Source organism: Salvelinus fontinalis, chromosome 42, assembly GCF_029448725.1.
Source record: "Salvelinus fontinalis isolate EN_2023a chromosome 42, ASM2944872v1, whole genome shotgun sequence".
Lineage (NCBI taxonomy): Eukaryota > Metazoa > Chordata > Actinopteri > Salmoniformes > Salmonidae > Salvelinus > Salvelinus fontinalis.
In genome coordinates this window covers 20920915-20945237 of record NC_074706.1, presented here as the reverse complement: position 1 = coordinate 20945237, position 24323 = coordinate 20920915, and the positions used below count along the sequence as shown (strand labels likewise).

General features: G+C 43.8%; 3 protein-coding genes, 1 long non-coding RNA gene and 1 other non-coding gene across 6 annotated transcripts in view; 3 read left to right on the top strand and 2 right to left on the bottom strand.

The window, feature by feature from the left end:
- The window catches only part of LOC129840925 (protein WWC2-like), a 73416-nt gene extending 64493 nt beyond the window's left edge, over nt 1-8923 (top strand). For both annotated transcript variants that reach the window (XM_055908969.1, XM_055908968.1), the window contains exons 16-24: nt 1111-1309; nt 1577-1738; nt 2435-2550; nt 3092-3323; nt 3499-3666; nt 3884-3976; nt 4557-4808; nt 5392-5519; nt 5969-8923. In XM_055908969.1, coding sequence (XP_055764944.1) covers nt 1111-1309; nt 1577-1738; nt 2435-2550; nt 3092-3323; nt 3499-3666; nt 3884-3976; nt 4557-4808; nt 5392-5519; nt 5969-6035 — 1417 coding nt within the window. In that variant the 3' untranslated portion in view covers nt 6036-8923. The remainder of the gene's footprint in view (nt 1-1110; nt 1310-1576; nt 1739-2434; nt 2551-3091; nt 3324-3498; nt 3667-3883; nt 3977-4556; nt 4809-5391; nt 5520-5968) is intronic.
- A 1299-nt stretch (nt 8924-10222) lies between these two features.
- On the top strand, nt 10223-13644 carry saraf (store-operated calcium entry-associated regulatory factor). The gene is made up of 7 exons (XM_055909231.1): nt 10223-10446; nt 10816-11000; nt 11117-11297; nt 11445-11723; nt 11920-12148; nt 12699-12793; nt 13078-13644. The coding sequence occupies exons 1-7, from the start codon at nt 10380-10382 to the stop codon at nt 13101-13103; spliced, it is 1062 nt and encodes a 353-aa protein (XP_055765206.1). The 5' UTR covers nt 10223-10379; the 3' UTR covers nt 13104-13644.
- Nucleotides 13645-14170: 526 nt separating this feature from the next.
- LOC129841507 (DNA repair protein complementing XP-A cells homolog) lies at nt 14171-19876 on the bottom strand. Its single transcript, XM_055909801.1, has 5 exons — nt 19439-19876; nt 18800-18905; nt 18343-18508; nt 17822-17939; nt 14171-17367 (listed from the first exon to the last, which is right to left on the bottom strand). Exons 1-5 carry the CDS (start codon nt 19719-19721, stop codon nt 17213-17215), a joined length of 828 nt encoding a protein of 275 aa, XP_055765776.1. The 5' UTR covers nt 19722-19876; the 3' UTR covers nt 14171-17212.
- Nucleotides 19877-20061: 185 nt separating this feature from the next.
- LOC129841500 (uncharacterized) lies at nt 20062-22022 on the bottom strand. The gene is made up of 3 exons (XR_008757337.1): nt 21741-22022; nt 21421-21544; nt 20062-20954 (listed from the first exon to the last, which is right to left on the bottom strand). It is a non-coding gene; the product is annotated as an uncharacterized LOC129841500 (long non-coding RNA).
- Nucleotides 22023-23588: 1566 nt separating this feature from the next.
- On the top strand, nt 23589-23660 carry trnae-cuc (transfer RNA glutamic acid (anticodon CUC)). The gene has a single exon. It is a non-coding gene; the product is annotated as a tRNA-Glu (tRNA).
- Nucleotides 23661-24323: the final 663 nt, after the last annotated feature.

Genomic DNA, 24323 nt, shown 5'->3' with positions numbered 1-24323 from the left:
GACATCCACACAGACATACACACATTCACACAGACATCCACACAGACATCCACACATCCACACAGATATACAGACATCCACACAGACATCCACACAGACATCCACACAGACATACACACATTCACACAGACATCCACACAGACATCCACACATCCACACAGATATACAGACATCCACACAGACATCCACACAGACATCCACACAGACATCCACACATTCACACACACATCCACACAGACATCCATACATTCACACACACAGACATACACACACACACACACTTGCCCTTACATCACACAGGTGTGTCTTGTCTACTCTCTGCAGGGGTGGGTGGGCTCTGTCATGTTATTATTTATGGAGACCCCTCGCAGCTTTCTCTCCCGCCAGCAGACCCTTTTCCTGTTTCTTTTATGGCCGACAAAAATTAAAAAGTGAATCCATTCTCTCATGTTCGCAGGCTTGAAAAGACATTTGTGTCCAATCGAACAGCGGGGAAACGCCTTTGAATCCCTCGCACAGCATTCAGCTGAAATATCTCCCCCAAAATACGATGCAACTTAGCAGGGGGTAGCTACGCGTTTAAAAAAATTTTTTTATTCTTTCTTCAACCAAACTGCCTTCATCTTATTATCATTCAACTCATTTGAGTGAAAATTTGGGCTCTTTTGTAGTTTGTGAAATATGCATATGCAGATGAGTCTGCTGCGTGGGGGTTCGTTTGCGGGTGAGAGGAGAGGAGTCTTGCAGAGAGGTTTTTTTCCCCAGGAAGTGTTTGAGTCAATGTTAACTGGAGCAGAGAGAGAAATCCTCAAAGATGCTTGAGGCCTCTGGCCGGAAGCTACAGAACAGCAGGCAGAAAGAGAAGAGCACACATCTCAATAACACAACACACCACAGGTAACCAGCCTTTATCCCAACAGTCCCCGGGCCACGTTCACTTTTCCAACCTACTGCCTCGGTCTCCACATTAACTCTCTGAGTTTAGGAGTGTTATGTTGTTATTGGACGACATGACCTCAACAACATTGAAATGTCATTGAAATAGAATTTTTTTGTATAACTATTTTCTCTCTCTCTCCCTCCCGCTCCCCCGCCCCCACCCCCCAACAGATACATCCGGGTGGCTCTTCTCCCGTCTTCCAGTGACATCAGCAGTCTGTTCAGGACCCGCGTGGTGCCCGTGGCGCTGCCCGACAGCGTGACGTTCAACGAGGTGTTCAGGGCGGCCGCGCCGCACGCCATCCTCCGGCACAAGACGCTCCGCGTCGACGCCTGCACCGTGGGTCCCGGACGCACCGAGGACTGCCTGGTACATACACAATGCACAGCACAAACACACTTACCAACACTCAGTTAACTAAATACAGAGCTGACGCGACACCTCCACTGTAGATTTACCGCACGACAACATATTGCTTGCTCATAACAACGTCAACCATTACGACTGGGACAGGGTATAGAATGTGGCCGACGACGGGCGGGCGAACTGACAAGACACTTTCTCGCACACGCTCTGTCACTTTTTGTCATTATCTTTCCCCTGTCACTCTCTCTTTCTTCCGCTCTCTCTCGCTAGGCTGGAGCCCACGTGAGTCTGGGAGAGCTTCCAGTGAGTGGGGATATGACCAGTGTGTGGTACAACCTGTTGACCAGTGAGAGGAGCAGAGAGATAGAAGAGGCCAGCCAGGAGAGACCCGGCCCTGGGCCAGAGCAGCACCCTGCGGGGCCCGTGGACATGGTGAGTCCTCCTCCACCACTTCAGACCACTTGACACCGCCTGCCTCAGTCTACATGTTTCTGGATATGCCCACTTCACTTTGACTGGAGATCAGTTCAAATTCACTGCTGCGTGCAGGTTATATTATACAGAATATGCATTCTATTCTACTGAGGGGGAAATGACTAGTGGAGGCCTCAATCTCCACAGGCACCAATAGCTGTATCGACCGCAGATGGCAGCACACGAAAGTCAAATGGAAAGTTGTTGTTGTAATTGTACCCCCTTTTTTCTCCCTAATTTCGTGATATCCAGTTGGTAGTTACGATCTGGTCTCATCGCTGCAACTCCCCAACGGGCTCGAGAGAGAGAGAGAGGCGAAGGTCGAGTCACGCGTCCCCAGAAACAGGACCGGCCGAACCACGCTGCTTCTCAACACACTGCAGGTTAACACAGCCGCACCAGTGTGTTGGAGGAAACACCGTTCAACTGAAGTCAGTTTGCAAGGTGCCCGGCCCGGCTCAAGGAGTCGCTAAAGTGCGATGCACCAAGGAAAGCCCCCCCCCCCCAAACCCTGCCCTAACCCGCACGACGCTGGGCAAATTGCGCGCCGCCCTAATGGGCTCCTGGTCACGGCCGGCTGTGACACAGCATGGGATCAAACCGCAGGCTGTAGTGGCGCCTCGTTCCAATATTGTGTTGTGTGTATGTTGTCAGGATGCGGTGTCGGCCCTGCTGCAGAGGACCTCCAGCGAGTTGGAGGCTGTGGAACAGGAGCTGGCCTTGGAGGAGAAGGAGAGAGCGAGCCAGCTGGACATGGACGGACACCAATGGTACTGACCCACTGTCCCTCACAGCTTACTCTTTACTAACATTACAAACACCATTACTTTCAATACACACATCACAGGTGGAGAGGCAGAGCCACCTAGGGATGGACAGAGACCAATGGTACTGACACGTCCCTCACAGATGACACTTTATAACCATTACAAACACCTTTTGACTTGGTGGGAGGTCTGACCTTTGGCAGGGCGCTTGGCCCTGGTTGCTCCTGTGGGTCGCTCTGGATGGGAGACGGTTAGATGACTTGAATGTAAATGTTGAGTGGCTTTACTGCAGGTGGTAGATTGTATGTTTTAATATTCAATTAAACATTTCAAATTATTTTTTATTTTTTTAAACACCTTCGGGGGACATTTTCCTCTCGCAAAACGACGTGTCACTCTTGCTTTCAAGACATACAATATGGCTACATCAACATTTTACTCAAAAATACAATTTTTCTCGCCGTGAGCATACAGACCGTAACATTTTGAATGGACAGGTTGCATTGCATGTAACAATATGGCTGACCATGACTTCTCATGACAGGCTGAGCATGCTGGGAGAGGACAGCGCTCAACTGGTTCTCGGACTGGAGGAGGAAGAAGAGGGGGAGGAGGAGAGGAAAGATTCTGTCAAGGCAGAGACGAAGTTTGCTGGCTCTGGGCAGGCGTACGGAGGGGAAGAGCGGGAGGAGTGTCGAGGAGAGCCAGCCAGAGAGGAAGAGGAGGAGAGGAGATGTAAAGAGAGACTCCCTCAGGCAAATGAAGGACCAACGTTGGTAAGCCGAATGAGCTCTGACACACACCCGGCTGAATGGAGAAATCTGGCCTCGAGAGGTGTTTTTAATGTGAAACCCAGAGTCGTTAGATCTAGACACACACACACACTTCAAAAAGTCTTTTATTTGGTGAACCCACATCTCTGTAGCTGTAATATACTCTAACCTTCTCCAGGTGGATGCGGAGACGAACACAGAGATGTGTGGTGTGGCGGTGAGGCCTAAAGACAGACCCAGCCTGGGACCAGGACCACGCAGCGCTCAGAGAGGCTTCGTACGGAACAGTATGATCATGAGGTCTCAAACCTTCTCCCCTGGGGAGCGCAACCAGTACATCTGCAGGGTGAGTGGGTTGCATACACACACACACACACACACACACACACACACACCCTCACACACCCCAATCCCAGACCAAAGACCAAACTACCACAGAGCTTTCCCAGACTAACACCAGTGTATGTTCCTGTTCTCCACTCTCTCTTCCACTCTCCCTCTCTCTTCCCTCTCTCTTCATCTCTCTCTTCCCTCTCTCTCTCTTCCCTCTCTCCTTCTTACAGTTGAACCGGAGCGATAGCGACAGCTCCACATTATCCAAAAAGTGCCCGTTTGTCCGGAACACCTCGGAGAGACGCAGCCTAAGGGTTAAGAGGGTGAGTGGAACGTTTGTTATGTCTTTATTGCATTCGGTTTCAGTTGACTTAAGGGACGATTTGGCGGGGGACATTTCATCAGGCAAAGGAGCACCAGATCTTTGCAATAAATAGCATGAAACTCATCATCTGAAGAGCAATGTTGAGAATGTTCTTCAACAATGTGCAGTATATTCCATACAATACCTCCAATAGAAGTCCATTGTGTTACAAAATATGGCAGCCGATACTGGATAAATGGTCTAGTCCTGCTTCATAACTGGGTTGATGGTCTGCTGCTACTCTGTGCTGTACTCCACTCAATACTTATTTTGGGTTTAACTACAATGCTTGTAATGACAATATGCTGTGTGTCTTCTTATAATACCTACCACCTAGTAGGATTTTTCATTTTTTGGGATATATGAGTTTAGTTTTGTAATGTCCTCTAAATATGCCATTCCATTCAACACTACAATGAATGTCAATGCATCTTTGTCTTATTTTTTTTATTGGAAAATAATTAACATATTATAAAAAACAATGTATTTTATATGCAAATATTTATGCATTGCTCTTTCATTCTCTCTCCCTCCCTCAGACCCTGTGCCAGCCGGTGGTGGTGCGGAGGCGTGGCGGAGCCGGGGAGACAAACACCCGGACCTCCCTGGACTTGGAGCTGGCCCTCCAGGCTTCGCGAACGCGTCAGAGCCGTCTGAACGACGAGCTCCAGGCCCTGAGGGACCTGAGGGCCCACCTGGAGGCCCTGAAGGCCCGGGGAGAGACGGAGCTGCCTGGGTCCGTGCTGCACGACCACAGGTTTCACAGGCTGCTGGAGCAGGCCGAGAGACAGGCACGTGGCTGGATAGACGTGTGATAGATACAGTATGCACATGCATACACACAGCTCGTTTCCAGCTGTGATATGACTAGGTCAAGGCCACTCGACATCACAATGTTTTGGAATGGTTTGAATGGCACTCGGGATCTGATGGCTTGTGTAAGGATACCTTGTACCCCCTTATGCCCCTCCAGGCACTCTACCATGCCATGATGCCATCAGCCACTCTCACTAATAGCAGCTAACGGCAGTTAATGCCAGGCCTCTGGCCCCAGGTTCTCTCTCAAGCTTGATTAGGCACTGAAGAGACTTAATGGCTGTATAATCTTGTGCCGTTCGCTTCCACCTGAAGTGACCCTTTTAAAGAAATAAAGCGTTGCCCTGGTCGCAACTTGAATAGTAAGATTTTGCATAAAGAATGAAACCATTCATTTGCAGAGTCCGCATCAGTCGGAAGACACAGTATCCTGTATTTCAGAGCAACTGAAGTGAAATCGTTTCTTGCGCTCACTTTTATGGAATTCTCTCTCGACTCTTATCAGTCCCTCTCATTCAATGACCACTTTCTCTGTCTCCCTCCCTCCGTCCGTCCCAGGCGGAGCAGTCTAAGGAGCAGCAGCGTCAGGAGCAGCGGGCTGAGAAGCTGATGAGGAGGGCCTCCAAAGACGTGTGTCGGTTAAGAGAGCAGAGTCAGAAGGTCCCCCTGCAGGTCCAGTCTTTCAGGTGAGACAGACATCCGTCCAGCCCCTATGCATTTATGGACAACTTTTTGACCATAGGGTTTGAACTGTTTGTATCTTGTTTCGCCATCTTGGATAACTGACCCTACTGGTCATATAAGCCCCGTTTATACCTGCCGCTAACATGCGTCCTTCATCCTGTTCTTATCCCGATCTTGACCTGATCCCGTCTGTTTACACTTCTAAGATCTGATCACAATCAGATCCCAGTACGTCTTTTAATCGTCTACACCTGTCAAAAAAATGTGGGCACAATCAGAATGTGAACAAGATCATGTTAGAACCAGGTATAAACAGGCTACTTGTTAAGCTCCATCCTGATAGGCCTTGATTGGAAGTTACTGTAAAAGCACTTTGTGAACAACTGCTGGTGTAAAAAGGGTTTAATAAATACATTTGCTTGATTGATAGGCATTTCTTCTCTCTTTGCAGGGAGAAGATGGCCTACTTCACACGAGCGAAGATCAATATACCATCCCTACCGGCTGATGATGTATGATTACATAGTGAAACAATGAAGTATTTTTCAAACTTTTTATAGCAGAGTATTTTAATAGTGTAGTTACTTTGAATGAAAACAATCAAATAGTTTGTACACCACAGTTTATGCATTTGTATAATAAGTTGTAATTGAATAATATCTTGTAAAAAAAAAATGAAGAAAAAAAGAAACTAAATAATGGCTTTCTTGTATCAGGAGAAAACCCAAAATAGAGTTGTTTTGGTACTTGTATTCTGCTCGTGATTTTTCTGTACAGTTTTATAAGGTGTGTTGGAGAGTGGTGTGTGTGTGTGGGGGAGGAGAGAGTTTGTGTGTTTGTCGCCCACTGGTGTCCTGTGGTGGAACTGCACCACAGGGCAGGGTGCGGGGTAGATTGAGTGAGTCTCACTCCCAGACCCAAATCAACCCCAATCCCCTACGCACTTATGGAGATCTAACAGGATGGGATAGGTGTACGTTATATGGTAATAACGACACTGCCTTCTGCTAGTCTAGATGGCATGTTCACTGTGTTTCTTCCATGTATCCAATCCTCTGATCTCCAGAGGTGTATAGTGGGTAGGAGCTAGGGGTTGATTTGGTATTGGGCATCAGTGTTAGCTAAGTGTGCGTATGTGAGAGAGAGAAGGCGACCTACTACAGTATATCCTATATAATGTCTTCTGTCCAAAGCTGGTGCTCTGCTCTTTTTTTCTCTCTCATACCAGAACAAAAACAAACATACGCCTTGTGAATGTAATGTAACCGCTTTTCCACTTCTATCTATCGCTGCGAAACTGCACTGATACTGTTCTGTGGCTTTATGCTTTTTCACACCGACCCGCCGCAACGCTAATTATTACTGCGTTCGCTGGGCTCTAGTCTCAATTTTAAAGTTAAATGTTTTGTCAGTTATTAGCCTGGTCCAGGATATGTTTTTGCACAAACTGATCTGGGACCAGGCTATTTTGTAGTTCACTCTGCAACTTCATTTGTAAGATTGGTTTTCCTTTCCCACCTGTTTCCCAACGGTTGAAGTATTTATTCAAAGGATGAACATAAAACCTCTGTGTTAATGCCTTTTGTTACAGATAGGTTCTCTGGATTAGAGCAAAGACAATGCAGGAAACATACTGGACCCAAATCATGTAATTTCCAGCCTTCCAGTGTTTTAAGGGTCCGAAATAGCACTCTATTCTCTATGTAGTCCACTACTTTCGACCAGAGTTCTATGGGCCTCGGTCAAAAGCACAGAGCCCTATAGGCCCTGGTCAAAAGCACAGAGCCCTATGGGCCCTGGTCAAAAGCACAGAGCCCTATGGGCCCTGGTCAAAAGCACAGAGCCCTATAGGCCCTGGTCAAAAGCACAGAGCCCTATGGGCCCTGGTCAAAAGCACAGAGCCCTATGGGCCCTGGTCAAAAGCACAGAGCCCCATAGGCCCTGGTCAAAAGCACAGAGCCCTATGGGCCCTGGTCAAAAGCACAGAGCCCTATAGGCCCTGGTCAAAAGCACAGAGCCCTATGGGCCCTGGTCAAAAGCACAGAGCCCTATGGGCCCTGGTCAAAAGCACAGAGCCCTATAGGCCCTGGTCAAAAGCACAGAGCCCTATGGGCCCTGGTCAAAAGCACAGAGCCCTATGGGCCCTGGTCAAAAGCACAGAGCCCCATAGGCCCTGGTCAAAAGCACAGAGCCCTATGGGCCCTGGTCAAAAGCACAGAGCCCTATGGGCCCTGGTCAAAAGCACAGAGCCCTATGGGCCCTGGTCAAACGCAGTGGGCTAGATAGAAAACAGTGTGGCATTTCAGACTCAGACAAAGTCAAATCAAGACTTTTTTGGTTTTATCAAAGACATGAAAGCTATAATATTCAGTATATATCAGTTTCTATGTATAATAATGTGTTGTTGTACTCCAGTTATTTATTATTTCTCCAAGGAGTCTCCTGCCCTATTTTTCTGAATAATAGGACAACGATTGACCTTTGTGGTTTCTTCTCTTTATTTTGTATCTAATGTTTTGTTTGTGGGTCTGTAAACCAGAGAACAAACAGTATTGTTTTTACGTTGCCTTTTTAACAGCTTATAGCTAAGGAACAACAAGGCTGGTATTCAAAGCGCTTCTCGGAGTAGGAGTGGTGATCTAGGGTCAGTTTGGACTTTTCATTCATAATGAATAAGAAGGGGGACCTGATTCTAGATCAGCACACTTACTCTGAAACGCTTGAATAGGAGCCAACATCTGATTGAACTGTGAGCATAAACAGTGTCTGTGGTATCGTACTTAGTTTGTATAGCTACCCCTGGACTCAAGATATATATGGCACTTCCAACCAAATGTGTTCACATCCGTTTAGTTTACCAATACAATGTTGCCTCACAATATCAACCAGGAAGATAAACATGGATTTGTATTGTGGGTAGGCGGAAAAGTTTGGACTTTATTTTTCCTGTGTATTTATTTTTTGTGTTTGTATTATTTATGTTTTGGTTCTGTACAGACATGCCCCCTCCGGACCTTTTTAATTAGCAACGTACGGATGGTTCAAATGTTAACTCACTGTTTCCCCGCTGATCAGCTAGTTTAGAGACACACACTGATATCAAATATGTTTTATACAACTGACCTACAGTGCCTTCAGAAAGTATTCACACCTCTTGACTTTTTCCACATTTTGTTGTGTTACAGCCTGAATTTAAAATGGGTTAAATTGAGATTTTGTGTCACTGGCCTACACACAATACCCCATAATATCAAAGTGGAATTATGTTTTTTCGATTTATTTTTTACAAATTAATTAAAAATGAAAAGCTGAAATGTCTTGAGTCAATAAGTATTCAACGCCTTTTATTATGGCAAGCCTAAATAACTTCAGGAGTATGTGCTTAATAAATCACACGTTGCATGGACTCACTTTGTTTGCAATAATAGTATTTAACATGATTTCTGAATGACTACCTATTCTCTGTACCCCACACGTACAATTATCTCTAAGGTCCATCAGTCGAGCAGGGATTTTCAAACACCGATTCAACCACACAGACCTGGGAGGTTTTCCAATGCCTCGCAAAGAAGGACACCTATTGGTAGATGGTTACAACAACAAAAAGCAGATACTGAATATCCCTTTGAGCATGGTGACGTTATTAATTACTCTTTGGATGGTGTTTCAATAAACCCAGTCACTACAAAGAAACAGGCGTCTTTCCTAACTTGGTTGCTGGAGAGGAAGGAAACCGCTCAAGGATTTCACCATGAGGCCAATGGTGATTTTAAAAACAGTTACAGAGTTTAATGGATGTGATAGGAGAAAATTGAGTATGGATCAACAACATTGTAGTTACTCCACAATACTAACCTAAATGACATAGTGAAAAGAAGGAAGCCTGTACAGCGGGTAGGATGGCTCATAATAATGGCTCGAATGGAGCGGTATCAACCACATGGAAACCAAATATCTGATGTGTTTGATACCATTCCATTGATGCCATTCCAGCCATTATTGTGAGCCATCCTCCCTCCCCTCAGCAGCCTCCACTGCTGTACAGAATAAAAATATTCCAAAACATGCAGCCTGTTTCTAACAGGGCACTAAAGTATCACCGAAAACACATCTCCCAGTGTCTGGTGGAAAGCACACTGAAACAGTTTTTCTTCTATTTTGCCTGTGCTTGGCTCAATTCTGTTAATTTGTTTATCCTGAAAAACTTCCCAGTCCTTAACGATTACAAGCATACCCATAACATGATGCAGCCACCACTAGGCTCGAAAATATGGAGTGTGGTACTCAGTAATGTGTTAATTGGATTTGCCTCAAACGTAACACTTTTTATTCATGACTATATGTATATATATATATATATATATATATATATATATTTATATATAGAGAGAGAGAGATAACTGAAACAAACAACCTTGTCAGAGTATTTTTGATTTCACATTTATCAAGTACAGTATTGGTATAAATTACAATTATATGAACATTGGGCTTATATCACATCCAACTTTGAAGAACCCATAGAGCAAGACTATATAGACAAAAAGGAAAGTAATCTGGATAAACACCATCTCCATTAGCCTGGTCTAAAAGTACATCACATGACTATAATCCTCTCTTCTATCATTAGCCACCTAGATATGTACGCTAGAGGGCGCCACGGAGCGATGAACGTAACAGCACTGTCGTGCTTGCTCGTGATTGGCTCATTCCTGCTCAAAACAGATGACGTTACACACGGAAGTTGTGGTTTCATCAGTCGAGTAAACTTATCTATTTTTCCTGCCCAGGATATTGTTCAAATAAGCATTTATACCTGACTACACACCACGACGTCTGAAGGATTTGGTGGAAGAATACCAACGATGAAGGGATTGCTTCAACTCGTTTTGCTTTTCCTCTCTGTAGCTCACATCAGAAGTTGGAATGAAGGCCAGTGTTTATTTCCGCATAATATCTATTAAATTTCTAGAACCTAGTTCTCTTTCTTGCAAAAACGTTTAGGCTACAAAATTATATCTAAAATATCTATGGTTCTTGGTCGTTGTACCAATTTCAGAAATGGCTAGCTAAACAGGTGGATATTAGCTGTCATGATAAAGAATAGCTGCGGGCCTTTTGCTTTTGCGCCGTAAAGATCAAGAATGCATACAAGGGAGGCTCATGCAACATTATATTATGAGCATATTCTACACATAACTAAGTTGTTGAAGATTGCCAATTTGCCATACGTTTTTCATCAGCCTATTTGCTCACCCTTATAATGCCTGGAATGGAGAATAATTATTCCTCTTTATACAGCTCCAGGTAGTGTTTTGCTCCGAGACGTGCAGGTACTCACCCTGTACAAGGGCAAGTACACCACTGCCAGACGCAGTAGCGCTGTACCTCAGCTGCAGTGTGTTGGAGGCTCAGCCGGCTGTGGATCATTCATTCCTGATGTGGTTCAATGCAAAAACAAAGGCTGGGACGGAGTCGACGCGCAGGTAAGACTGAACACTTGCAGATAGAGGAAAAGGGTGTAGCGCTACATTTTAGCCTGCTCCCAGATCTAGCACAATGACCGTTGGCAAGATGACACAGGTCCTTGTTTCACTTTCAGTGGGAGTGCAAAACAGACATGGACAACGCCTACAAATTTGGACAGATAGAGGTCAGCTGTGAAGGGTTCAACCATCCAGATGACTCCTACATACTGAAGGGCTCGTGTGGACTGGAGTACTCACTGGAGCTGACTGAGGAAGGCAAGAGGAGGCACAAGGGGGGCTCACACGGCTCAACAGGTGGGTCATTAGTACACAGCGTTGTGAAATGTTTCACAACGTTATGGGACGGGAAACAATAACGATTGCCTTATTGGATAAGTTCCCTCCCTGTTTCAGTACATTTTCTTCCGTTTGATACCATTGAACAAAACCATGATTTCTCAGGTGGCTTCGGTGACTTCGCTTCCAGCTTCTTCAAGGGTTCCTCAGACAACAACAACCAGCATCACCATAGCAACAACAGACAACAGAGTTCTACAGGGGAAGGAAATTCCAGTGGGTTAGTGGTAGTCGCTCTGCTCTTGTTTCTGGCCTATGGTGTGTACAAGCTTTTCCTGAGTGGACCGACAAATCTAGGACAAGACGGGCAGTTCCCTGATAACGGCTCCAATACCCACAATCCCCATGGGCCACCACCTCCTGGATTCAAGCCAGACTTCACAGGTAGACTAAAGTTTATACACCTATGCCATCTGCTTACACACCCTTGCTTATATTTATGGTTCAGGTATGTAGCCCGGTACTTGATCAGTTTGTGCTGTATTACCAATTGGCATGACCATAGGAGTTGGCAAGATGACACAAACTGATCTGGGACCAGGCTGTCCCAGATCATAAGTTGTATCTTTCTCTATCCTAGGTTCCTCTTCAGGTTACCCAGGTGCTTCCGGGTTCCCCGGTTCTGCCGGAGGATATGCTGGTTCTGCTGGCTACGGTGCCAACCCGGGGTACGGGTTCCGCAGTGACTACAGCGGACAGCAACAACAGCAGCACTTTGCAGGGGCCCGTGGTGCTCGAGGAACTGGGAATAGTTTCTGGACTGGGATGGGGACTGGAGGAGTCCTCGGTTATCTGTTTGGGAGCCAAAGGTCAGTGTCGTAATCCAGTATTTCTGAACTCCAATCCTCCCAACAGCATACATTTATGTTGTAGCCCTAGACAGACACAACTGGACTGGAGTTGGGAAACACTGGTGTGTGCATATCTTTTGGTTTGGCATGATACTGTGTCTTTGACCCATCTTGGGGAAGGATCAGTCATACAGGGATGGGCAGGTAGTGTGGGCTTATAGAAAGGGTAGGACATTTTTATTTTTTATTTAACTAGGCAAGTCAGTTAAGAACAAATTCTTATTTACATTGACGGCCTACCCCGGCCAAACCCGGTCGACGCTGGGCCAATTGTGCGCCACCCTATGGGACTCCCAATCACAGGCGGATGTGATGCGGCCTGGATTCGAACCAGGGACTGCAGTGATGCCCCTTGCACTGAGATGCAGTGCCTTAGATCGCTGAGCCACTCGGGAGCCCAACATGACGATCACAAGACTTTTTTTATTTAATTTAATTTTTTACATTTTTACTCCGATTTACAGCTAAAGTTGTTGGTTGTGTTTTTTCACGTCTTTGTTTATTGTAGAAGCCAGACGCCGTACACAAACACCCACTCAAACTACTCTGCACCCAGAACACCACCGACCCCAGCCCCTAGCACCGGAACCCGCGCTGCTTCAGGTACTGCTGCCCAACTACTATAACTAATGTAGCCAGAGCATCTATGTACTTACTGGTGTGTGTGTTTATAAATTGTCCAATTTAGTCAAATCAGTCATCTTGCTAAATTGTATATTACTGTAAAATCATATACTTCTAAAATGTAAATATTTGTGTGGATACAGTATAACGTGTTTGTATGACTCCTTCATTAAGTTATTCTCAGTTCCACACAGTTACTCTGTCCCACATCCTGCCTCTACGTGAGTTTTTCTTAGGGTGGCTTTCTGTTTCCTTTTTGTCAGGCTTTGGAGGGACCAAGAGAAGATAGATGTTGAGGATGGGCAGGAAGCCATTGGCAGCTTTCCATGATGCCAGAAGAAAGCCAAGTGATGTCCTCAGGGATCTGGGACAAGCATAGGCAGTCTGTACTTAATTTGGTAGGGTTGATGTGGAATTGTCGATATTACAATGATTGATATGTAAAAGATTAATGACTCAAGAACTCTTAAATGTTCAGTGTCTGCGGGATAGGAATGTATAATCGACTAACAGTTGATCCATCTTACCTGTATGGTCACCCGTGTCCTTAAACTGCAAATGTTTCAATGGTTTTAACTTGCGTTTTGAATTTAACACATATTTCCTTGATGCTTTTTTGATAAGGTAATTTCTCAAATTCCTTCAGAAGGAATTATGTATAAATGTTTTTCTGGTTTATTTATCAGATTGCTGTGAATGTGTTCTTCAATGGCAGTGTGATACTAGTACAGTCACATGTTACTGTTTCAATTGTAGGACAACCTCTGCTGAATTTCTCAGCTGGTCGTATTATAAGGCTTTTCTTTCCTGTATTAAAAACAAACAAAACACATTGTTTACTGTATAAATTATTTTGAGGATTGTATTTGATCATGTTCTCTTATTCATGATGATTTTAGAAGTTTAGGACATTAATATCCCTTTGCAAAATGTAGATGAAAGCTAAAGGTGAGGTGTGGTAAAGTTCAGAAGTGTGGCCGTTTTGTCTAGTTGACCTGTCCAGAGTTTGGTTGTGTTTTGCGTTCTGATTTGATTCTGCCCAGTGTCTGAGGGAGAGCAGTCTGGCCCATACGACTAGGCTAGAGAGGCATGTATCCAAACTCGAACTGAAGCTGGTTGACAACTATGGGCTCGAGTCAATCAATTCAGGGATAACCTGCATAGCAGATCGTATTACTTATTTACGGAATATGTCGGAGGTGTAACTGCGTTGGAGCTGTCGAATGGGTGAGCAGCTGCTCGTGTAGTCGTTGTCACGAAGCCACACCTGTCCCATTCGCTTTGAAAGTTCAGAACGAGAAAGTGTAGACTACATAGAAATAATGACACTTAGAACTCTGCATTATTTTGCTCAATTTATCAGCCTAATCGAGATGTAGATGACATTACACATTCGTGTACACACATGCGCCCCACACACGCACAGGGTGGGAAATTAGCTGTCAAAATAGGGGACAGGAACCCGGCGAAACTGCCATGCAGCCAATAGCAATATGTATAATGCCGTGAGCCGCTTGTGTATATGACTTCTAACACAGTTCCGACACCGCCAAAACAACCTCTATGCGGGTGTCGGCTAAAGCATCTGATATAATCTAGTTCTTGCATAGGCTAGTGTGAGCGCTGCGTGTAACAAATCCGGTATCCAGATAAATAAAAGCAAGGTCTGCTAACTTTATGTTTAATTAACGCAAACAATAAATGGCAAATGCAATTTTCGTATATACGGGTTCACTATATCTCCGCGCAGGGTAGAACAGGGAACTGGCAGGAAGTACGTAAACAGCTGTTCTTATACCGTGATTACGTAGTTCCAACGCGTCTGTTGGCCTATCGCAGTAGAGGCTGAGCAAGGTTTAAACTTTGCTCAGCCTGTCCCCTTCTCTCAGATGTCCGCATCTGGTCGTTGCGTAGATTAGATCCGTCTTGTGTCTTCCCGTCGATTCTACACTCAAACAGTTCCTAATATGGTATTGTCCAGTGCTCTACCCTCCCTGGTTGGCTTAGAGATATGCACCCCTCCCCTCTCCAGATTGACCACAGCTTTTATGGCCTTTCACTCAATGTTGGTCAGTACATCTGTATTGTTTGTGTGTGTAACAAAACAATATTCATCTTCATACAATATGGTAGCAGGCTATAGTGCATAAACATAAATCCTAACACTAGCAATGACGATTCTCCCACAGAGCACTCTGTTCTGGGTAGTCTTCTCCATCTAGTTCCACCCATGTCGGTTGTCTTAGGGCCTGTTGTCTGTTCAAACTCCCACACCTGGGTTGTATTCAAGTCTTGCGAAAATGTTTAAGAACCAAACGTAACAAAAACAGAAAGGGAACTAACTGAATTTGCTAAATGTTTGAGCAAATAATTTCTGTTGCAAAAAAAAAAATTGCAACAGAATCGGTGTAATGAATACACCCCAGGTGTTCTTGGACTATGGCCCTGACCAGTAGAGGTCACTAACAGACTGCTATTTCCAGCTCCCATCCTTAGTATACTAAGAAGTATACTTCTCCCCAATTTTGTGATACCCGATTGGTAGTTACAGTCTGGTCCCATCGCTGCAACTCCCGTACGGACTTGGGAGAGGCGAAGGTCGAGAGCCGTGCGTCCTCCGAAACACAACCCAGCCAAGCCGCACCAATGTGTCGGAGGAAACACCGTACACCTGGCGACCGTGTCCGCGTGCACTGCGTCTGGCCCGCCACAGGAGTCTCTAGTGCAGGATGGGACAGGAACATCCCTGCTGGCCAAACCATCCCATATCCCGGATGACGCTGGGCCAATTGTGCGCTGCCCCATGGGTCTCCCGGTCGTGGTTGGCTGCGACAGAGCCTGGATCCAAACCAGGATCTCTAGTGGCACAGCTAACACTGCGATGCAGTGCCTTAGACCACTCGGGAGGCTTTCTTAGTATACTCTGAGTATAAGTGTAACGGATGTGAAATGGCTAGCTAGTTAGCGGGTGCGCGCTAGTAGCATTTCAATCAGTTACGTCACTTGCTCTGAGACTTAAGTAGTGTTGCCCCTTGCTTTGCAAGGGCCGTGGCTTTTGTGGAGCGATGGGTAACGACCGTGCTTCGTGGGCGACCGTTGTCGATGTGTGCAGAGGGTCCCTGGTTCGCGCCCGTGTCGGGGCGAGGGGACGGTTTAAAGTTATACTGTTACATAAGCGCGGGGTTGTAGGTTCTATCCCAGGCAGAGCCTGTGAGTGTGGTTGCATTGACACTCGCTGATGGTGGGTGGACCGTGACCACTAATGGGGGTCAAGTCCTGAGGTTTCCCTCCTGTAAAAAGCAGCATTTTATAGAGGGAAACCTCTCTAAAAAGTAGTTTTTTCCAAAGGTTTCCCTCCATAACCACTGCTGGTTACTGTTCTGGAACCACGGGGCTTAACATATACGAAATAGATGGACATCAACAAATTAATACACACCATATCAATATAAATCACACCATATCAATATAAATGGAGTCTCTCGGATTTGCGTACAGAATAATACGAAATGCTCTCAGACCAGGTTGGTGTATTTGACATTGTAAAGTACAGTCAAAAGCACCTACTGTACATCTAGATTAGAACCCACAACCTCAGGGTACTAAGACAGTTCAGTTAAGCACTGAGCCACCTGCACATTTTCCCAACATCACATTGTTTCTTAATACTCAGGGAAGGCTAAGCAGTTGAGCTTTGACTCATCTGGGCCCAGTTTTTCAAACACTATGTGATCGGATTTCAGCAATCGGGTCATTCTATTTCTGTGCATTTAATCCGATCCGATTGCTGAAATCCGATCAGATAACGTTTGAAAAACTGGGCCCAGATTTACAGAACACAGATCTTATCTGATCCTCAAATGTATCTGACATTTAAATGTTCTCTTTAAATATTTAGAATTGTGAAAAATATTAAATGGGGATTGAACCGCCAACCTCAGGATAATAAGGCAAGTTAATTTACCGCTACAACGCGGATCTCCTGCAGTCAGGATTGAATCCTGGCTTCACCCATCCACAGTAATCCAACTAAATGTTCAAGTTATTGCAAAAAAAGTGATCACATTATGGAAAAATATTCATTTTTCATTACAATTTCAAAAGTCATTTCAGACATGCAAATCCTTTGACATAGTACATGATTTTACAAATGGTCTATAGAAAAGGGAAGTTAATATGCTTAACAGTTCATATTTTATCGTATAACAGCTAACACCAGCTTCTGAGCACAACATGTTGTAAGAGAGGAATACTGATGTATGTCTGCGTTGTGTATGGCATGTGCTGAGACATGATTTCAGGTAAGCCTCCATGCTTCAAGGCATGTGTCAAGTACAGGGGTCCACAAAATAATAACTCCCATGTGGTCCCCCGGGATAAGGTTTAAAGGACACGAGGCTACATCTTCTCATAGGTCAGTTCGTGTCCACAGGTGTTACAGACTTTCCTGTAGAGATCCTCCTCTTCATCCACTAGTTCCTCAGGTCCGTACTCGTGCTGGTGAGCACTGGTTCCCTTGGTCCACATGCTTCTCCTCACCGCACAACGCAGCTCTGGCCGCCACAGCGACAATCGTAACACAATCAATTGTAAATAGAAAAATAAGAACAGCGGTCGCACATTTGAGGTTTACTTGTTGCAGGTGTGTGGGAATTACTTGGTTCATTTGTATTTATTAAATATAGTTTGTTTCAGTATTATTGACTTAAAATACATCAACTGAATAATCTCAAGTGATACTGGCAAGCTCAGTGTGCAGGTTTTTCTTTAAATTTAAGTCAATAATAAAGAAATACAACTGAATCACCTGATTTCTACAATCTACTGGGGGGTGCGTCTTTCTGAGAGTGTTTTTTTAAGAGAAAAAGATGACTTTGTGATTCAGTGGCATTGTGTCCGAGTGAGGATCAGAACACAGTCGTTCCGTTGTCGGTAAAGCCTATTGTCTGTCTCAATCCCACTATTTAATTCATGCTTAATAAATAAAACAATTACAGTGTTACTGACCTTTAACCTTTTTGTTGAAGCGCTTCTGCTTCTGTACCTCCCTGTTCTCCTCTCTTGCTTCCTTGGCCTCCTCCAGGGCCTCCTCAGAGCCCCACACCTCTAAGGAGCGCTTCTCCACCTGGGAACACAGCACAACATCATGCTTACTCATCTAACCTAAATACACCTGGGTCATGTTCATTAGGGCACGCAACGGAAAAAGCTTAGAAACGGAAAACGTTAATGAAAATGTCTCATAGACAAGTTTAGGTATTCCTTCCCTATCTCTGTATGCTTTCTTCTGTTTGTTGCCTAATAAACATGACCCACTAACACATTATGGGGTGGCTGTAAACAATAGTAGGGGAACACTACTACAGTGGCAAGTGAAGACAAGGGCTGTGTCTGAAAACACCACTAGCCACCAAAGACTTGCTTCCTCATCTTCCTCTCTAAGCACGTTGGAAGAGGCATCAGACACAGCCAAGATGAGGAAAAGCAGCGAGTTAAAAGCAGTAATAATGGCTGTGAGCTCATCCTACCTGTAGCCTGAGGTAGAGTTTGATGTCTCCCCAGTGAGGGTTGTGTGGGTTCTTCCTCAGGACAAACCTCAGCACTGGCTCCCTCTGGTCCAGGTCACAGTCCTTCAGTAGGTAGAGCTGCTTAGCCTCCGTACGGGATATCAGCTTGTGTTTAACCTCGTAGTCTCTGGTGGGGAACATTCGTAGTGGAAAGAGATAACATAGAATACTAGCTCATTTGCAGCCTCTATTCTTATAACCTGGTCCCAGATCAGTTTGTGCTGTCTTACCAACTCCTATGGTAATAGTGGTGTGCGTGACAATGACCAGTTGGCAAGACAGCAAAAAACAAATCTGGACCAGGCTATTATTCTTATATCCTTCAAGCTTAAATACAAGGCTAATATAAGTAACACAATATCTGTATATTTGCATATTCTGATGTCATTGACACAAGAAGGAAGAGCACTGGTTTTACCTGCAGTTGTCACAGACTGCCAGATCGAAGCCGTTGCTAAGGTAGGAATCCATAAACGACTTGTAACAGTCATCACACACCAGATAGTCTGCCTTTATCACAGGGGCTAGGAGGACAGTCAGAGAGACCATTAAAGCTCAACACTGTCTACATCACATACAGCAGGCTAGCAGACGCTCTTATGTATATATATAAGGACAGTTTAAGTTGGAAGTTTACAAACACTTTCGTCAAATACATTTAAACTCAGTTTTACACAATTCCTGACATTTAATCCTAGTAAAAATTCCCTCTTAGGTCAGTTAGGATCACCCCTTTATTTTAAGAATGTGAAATGTCATTAATAATAGAGAGAATGATTTATTTCAGCTTTTATTTCTTTCATCACATTCCCAGTGGGTCAGAAGTTTACATACACTCAATTAGTATTTGCTAGCATTGCATTTAAATTGTTTAACTTGGGTCAAAGTTTCGGGTAGCCTATCATTTAAATATATATATATATACACACACACGCACACACACACACAGTATATCTAACTTATAATCAGTTTGGAAAGAGTGCTAGGAGGAGAGTTTAGCCAAGGTGCTATAGTCGGAAGCCCCCGGCAATGTTTAATTGATTATAAATCCACATACCTGGTTGATGCACCACTTTCTTGGTCCTTTGGTTCTCCTCTTCATCAATGAAGAACCCTCCCCCAGAGTCGACTGTCTTGGCGACTTTGGCCGAGGTTCCACCCCCCTCTCCAGCCCATGGTCTGTTGGCCAGGCGGGCTTGCCTCAGCATCACAGCCCGCTGTCTGTTCCGTTCGATCTTGGCTCTCATAGCGGGGGACAGATCGCAGTTCTTGGCTTTGGGCTCCGAAGGGGGAGAAGCAGCATGATCATTCATCGGTGTGGGGTGCTCCAACAGATCCATCCCAAAACGCAGGACTGGAGCTAGCTAGCTGTTACACTAGATTAGGTTACACTCTCCAGTGTCTTGGAAATTGCAATACATTGAAGATGTTTACCAGAAAGACAGCTGGCAGGGTTGAAAGCAGGGCAGAGATGTTTTGAGCTTGTTTTTTAGCCCGTACACAGCTGTTAGAGTGGCAATCCACCTGTGCTTTTGCACAAAAACAAAACCACATCTTAACCCTTAACTGTCACTTCTAGAAAAACATGTTGAACAAATTATTCCACTGTAAACTCTAATAAGAACTTCCAAAATCTTTTTTTTCAACTTGATGTTTATTTAGGAAATTACAGAGCTCTACCAGACGGTTGAGAAGTCAAGAGGTTCATATTAGCAATGCCATATTAGAATGGCAATTTGCATAACATTTTTGCTTGTAAAAAAATATATTACATAAATTACTTTAGGTCTGCTTCAATGGCTTTCATAGGTAGGTAAAGCATTGTTAAATGAGGACTGATCTTGAATTTGAGAACATTATGGTCATTTTGTATGTCCAAACATGAATTTTCAATTACATTGAAATGAATGAGTTTTCAGGTGTTGTGTAGTGTGCAATATCCCCCCAAATGTTTTTCTTGAATTTAAGATCATGTGTTTCCCACATGTTCCGGACACATTTTGAGATTGTAAATCATCAAGTGCAGTTTTTATTACTATTACAGGCATTATTTTATAGGCAACCTTAGTCTGAATATTGATTATTAACCCCATGGGGCATGAAATGGGGTTTAACCCATTTATGTTGCATAATATAGTGTGTTGTCAACAATTCAGTCATACAGTTGCGGCCATATATATATTTTTTTTTGTAAACTTAAGTTTACAATTTTAATTTTAATTTAGAAAATAAAGAAAAATGGCATTGGCAAAACTATTGGCACCCAGGAGCTAGTACGTGGTTGCACAGCCTTTGACCAAGATAACTCCTAAATACTTCTTGTAGACATCAATGGGCTTGCTGCACCTTTCTACCTGGCAATTTGGCCCAGTTTTCCGCAGCAAACTGCTCTAATTCTTCAATGTTTTAGGGGTGCCCTCCACCAACTGCTGTTTTCAGTTCACGCCATAGGTTAGGGATGTGACTCAGATCTGCACTCTTCCCTGGCCACTCCAGAACAGTCTAGCCTCTTTCTTGAGCTATTCCAGGCATAGCCACAGGAAGTAGGGGTGCTGAGGGTGCTGCTACACCACCTGAAAAATCAGAATACAAAAAAAAAGATGAATAAAAAAAGATTTGTTCACAAAAGTAGTGCTGGGTCTTTACTAGTGTTAGCAGACCGATATAGGCATCTGTAGCGAAAGCTAAAAAAAAATTCAGCATCTCTGCTTTGGCAAAAAGGTAGTTACCTAATTAAGAACACTATCTTGCAGGACTCAATAGCTGGAATTGTAAGAGTTGTTGCCCTGTCCCTTTCTTTGCGATTGTTGTTCTAATGGGATCCAGAAACAACAAAACCCTGTCCTCAAACATTTACATCAAAAGGTGCAAAGTTATGTCCAAAGACACAAAACATCCACATCAAATTAAATATGTTTCTTGATCAAATAACATGGAAACAACCACATTTTGTGCAGTATTAACGTACCATTCTTACAAACCCCTTCATGTAAATGTACATTAGTGTATTGTACATAAGCTGATCATCTACGTTTGTACCTGTAGACTTTACATCACCATGAAGAAAAACAATGTACAATCCAGTCATTGAGTACATTGAGACATCAAGTGATTTGTGATGACGTGGTTTAGTTGGTAGAGCATGGCACTTGCAAAAGAGCATCTATTAAAAAAGAATGAATAGACCATTTTAGTTTTCACATTAGAAAAAAGTTGGATTTGCAAAGTATTTCAAGAAACTGTAAAACATATAGGCATATCAAGCACATTTTTTATATTCCACAAGTATTATCAGATTAAATGTTTTGTACAGATAATTTTCAGACTGAAGAATCAAATGCTGGTAAACATTGCAATACCTTTTCTTTTCTTTTTTTATCACAAAAGTAGTGCACTGGTCCTTTGTTAGTCCTGTATTTGTGGACCGATATAGACGTCTTCAGCGCAGGCACACCCTTTAGCATCGCAATTCATGAAAGGTGCCAGCAGGCTACTGCCCCGCAGGGCTCCTTCAGTACCCTCATGGGAGTTAGATGTTGTCCTACGATCATTTATGAGCCCACCATTTGAGCCTGTCTTCAATTGAGCTATGTGAGCTCTCAGTCAAGACTGCCTTTCTATTGGCTATTGTTTCACCCAAGTGTGTTGGAGAATCACATGCGCTTTCTCAACCTGGTCTCAGAGCATTTCGTACTATTCTCTATGTAAAACCAAGACACTCCATTTAGTATGATGTGATTTGTAATACATTGTTGCCTTGTACATTCTTGTACATTGTTGCCTTGTAATACAAGGCTGCATGATGCGACTCTAATGATGATTTGAAAAAAGTAATTTGAAAGGCATGAGCTCTGCTTTGTTTTTTTGTGCAGGGCGTACACACTTCATCAGTCTCTCATTCACAATTTGACAAGCACTTGATAATGCCTCAAATTTCCCGGCAGCATCCTTTTTTGTGTGGCCATTATGCACCCTAAAAGAATCCATGCCTTTTGCGGCCAGTGGTCATTGTGCCCTTGGGCTAAATATAATAAATAATTCCCTTCTCCCTGATTGCTGCGAAGCACCTGTTACTCTCATGGCTCTCCATCACGTGATCGGGTCTTTCTCACAGGCTACAAGTGAAGACAGACACATTGGGGACGCAACTGCGTGCATCCTTATCCAATTCCAAGGTGCATATTGAAGATATTGGAACCTACTATCACCCATAGTACAGAAGTTGACCTATTCTATTCTGTGCGAGAAATAAATATTTAAAACATGGTCTGGGACAAATTAATACAACCACTAGCATCAAAAAAAACTTTTTTAAACAATGAGGCTGACACAACAGATCAGAACGATTAGCTTAAAATGTTGATAAACTATTAGGCTATTTCTTCACATGATAAACGCAGCAATGCGCACACTGCAGCAGGCTATAGGCACGAATGTTCCATTAGTGGGAAAACACCATTATCAAAATTGACCGCAAATGCAATTATGCATGTAATGCTTTTATTATAATGGTGAATTTTTATGGTGAAAACGATCTTCCCCAAACTTGAAACTCACACGCTGCTTACGTATGCCAGTTAGGCTCTACACCCCTTCTAAAGCGGATTAATGTGCTTAATTTTAAGAAGTTATTTGGCCACTTTCGTTGTGATACAAACCTTATCAAAACAAATAGGCCTATGGGCTAGGCTACATGAGGTGTATTTATATTTACTGCTGTAATTATGTTGGTAACTAATTTATTATACCCCTTAGCCTTGGTATATTGACCATATACCACACCCCCTCGGGCCTTGTTGCTTAAGTATATCAGATGCCTTTTACAATGACAGGTCACGCAGGTACAGTATGGGTGTGGCATGACTGTAAAATTATTTGATATTAAGCTTTCAATCACATCGCGTGAAGGGGAAGTTACTATCGGTCGTTTGGCGACTCGTTACTCTACTCAGAGAACCGAGGTTACATCAGTAAACCAACGTTTTCTTACAGCCCTCTGAATGGGCAAAGTTAGAGTACCACAAAACTAAACTGCAGTAACCCAAAAGGATACAATTTATGTAAATGAATGCAGGAGAGCTGCTCGAGTTGATCAATCAAATTCAAGTGAAGATTGTTTTCACTGTGAAAACGATCAAGTAGTTGGAAAAACAGGGTTCGGAGAATAACACAGATCAATAGTTGAACTGTACCCAGATTGCTAGCCTTCCCTGGTGGTCTAGTGGTTAGGATTCGGCGCTCTCACCGCCGCGGCCCGGGTTCGATTCCCGGTCAGGGAACAACATCTTTTCTTCAATCTTGTAACCGCATGCATTTTGTAACACAGCTTGAACAAAGTTATAAAAATCTTTGTTAGTAATTTTCGGACGCATGAATAGACCACCTAAAGCCCGTATAAAATAGATATCCATTATATATTATGCGCATTGTATACCTGTAACAAGAATATTGTTACATGTTTACCTTCTGAAAAGGTAGCTAATCGTTTTTTTAAGGGAAGTGTAGAAATGTATTGAACTGTAATGATGACAAATGATGGGTACAAAAACCAATATAAACTAATAATATAGAAAAAAAGAAATAGTAGCAAAGGTTGTTAACAGTTACGTGTCCGCCCCCTTAGGTTTATTAGCACAATTATTTATTTACAAGCTCCGGAGCAGAGTGGCGCAGCGGAAGCGTGCTGGGCCCATAACCCAGAGGTCGATGGATCGAAACCATCCTCTGCTAATCTTTTTCACCATCATGGATTGTGGTGTAATTATACATCATGTGTTGCGTATGTTATATTAATGATATTTTTAAGGGAAGAGATAGAAAAATGCCTGTATTGTACGTAGCTACATGACTTGCTACCTATCCACATCGCTCTGGCCAAACGCCACGCCCACTAGAGTTTCTTTTCCACGATGTTGGGGTATGGAGTATGAAGCGATCGCTGA

Bases quoted from the DNA above. Each gene is read 5' to 3' on its own strand.
- saraf (XM_055909231.1), top strand. From the start codon at position 10,380: ATGAAGGGATTGCTTCAACTCGTTTTGCTTTTCCTCTCTGTAGCTCAC. The intron at 11,298-11,444 runs GTGGGTCATTAG...ATGATTTCTCAG, and splicing joins GGGCTCACACGGCTCAACAG to GTGGCTTCGGTGACTTCGCT. The intron at 11,724-11,919 runs GTAGACTAAAGT...TCTCTATCCTAG, and splicing joins ATTCAAGCCAGACTTCACAG to GTTCCTCTTCAGGTTACCCA.
- LOC129841507 (XM_055909801.1), bottom strand. From the start codon at position 19,721: ATGGATCTGTTGGAGCACCCCACACCGATGAATGATCATGCTGCTTCT. The intron at 18,906-19,438 runs GTATGTGGATTT...CTGTCCTCCTAG, and splicing joins GAAAGTGGTGCATCAACCAG to CCCCTGTGATAAAGGCAGAC. The intron at 18,509-18,799 runs GTAAAACCAGTG...GTTCCCCACCAG, and splicing joins GCAGTCTGTGACAACTGCAG to AGACTACGAGGTTAAACACA.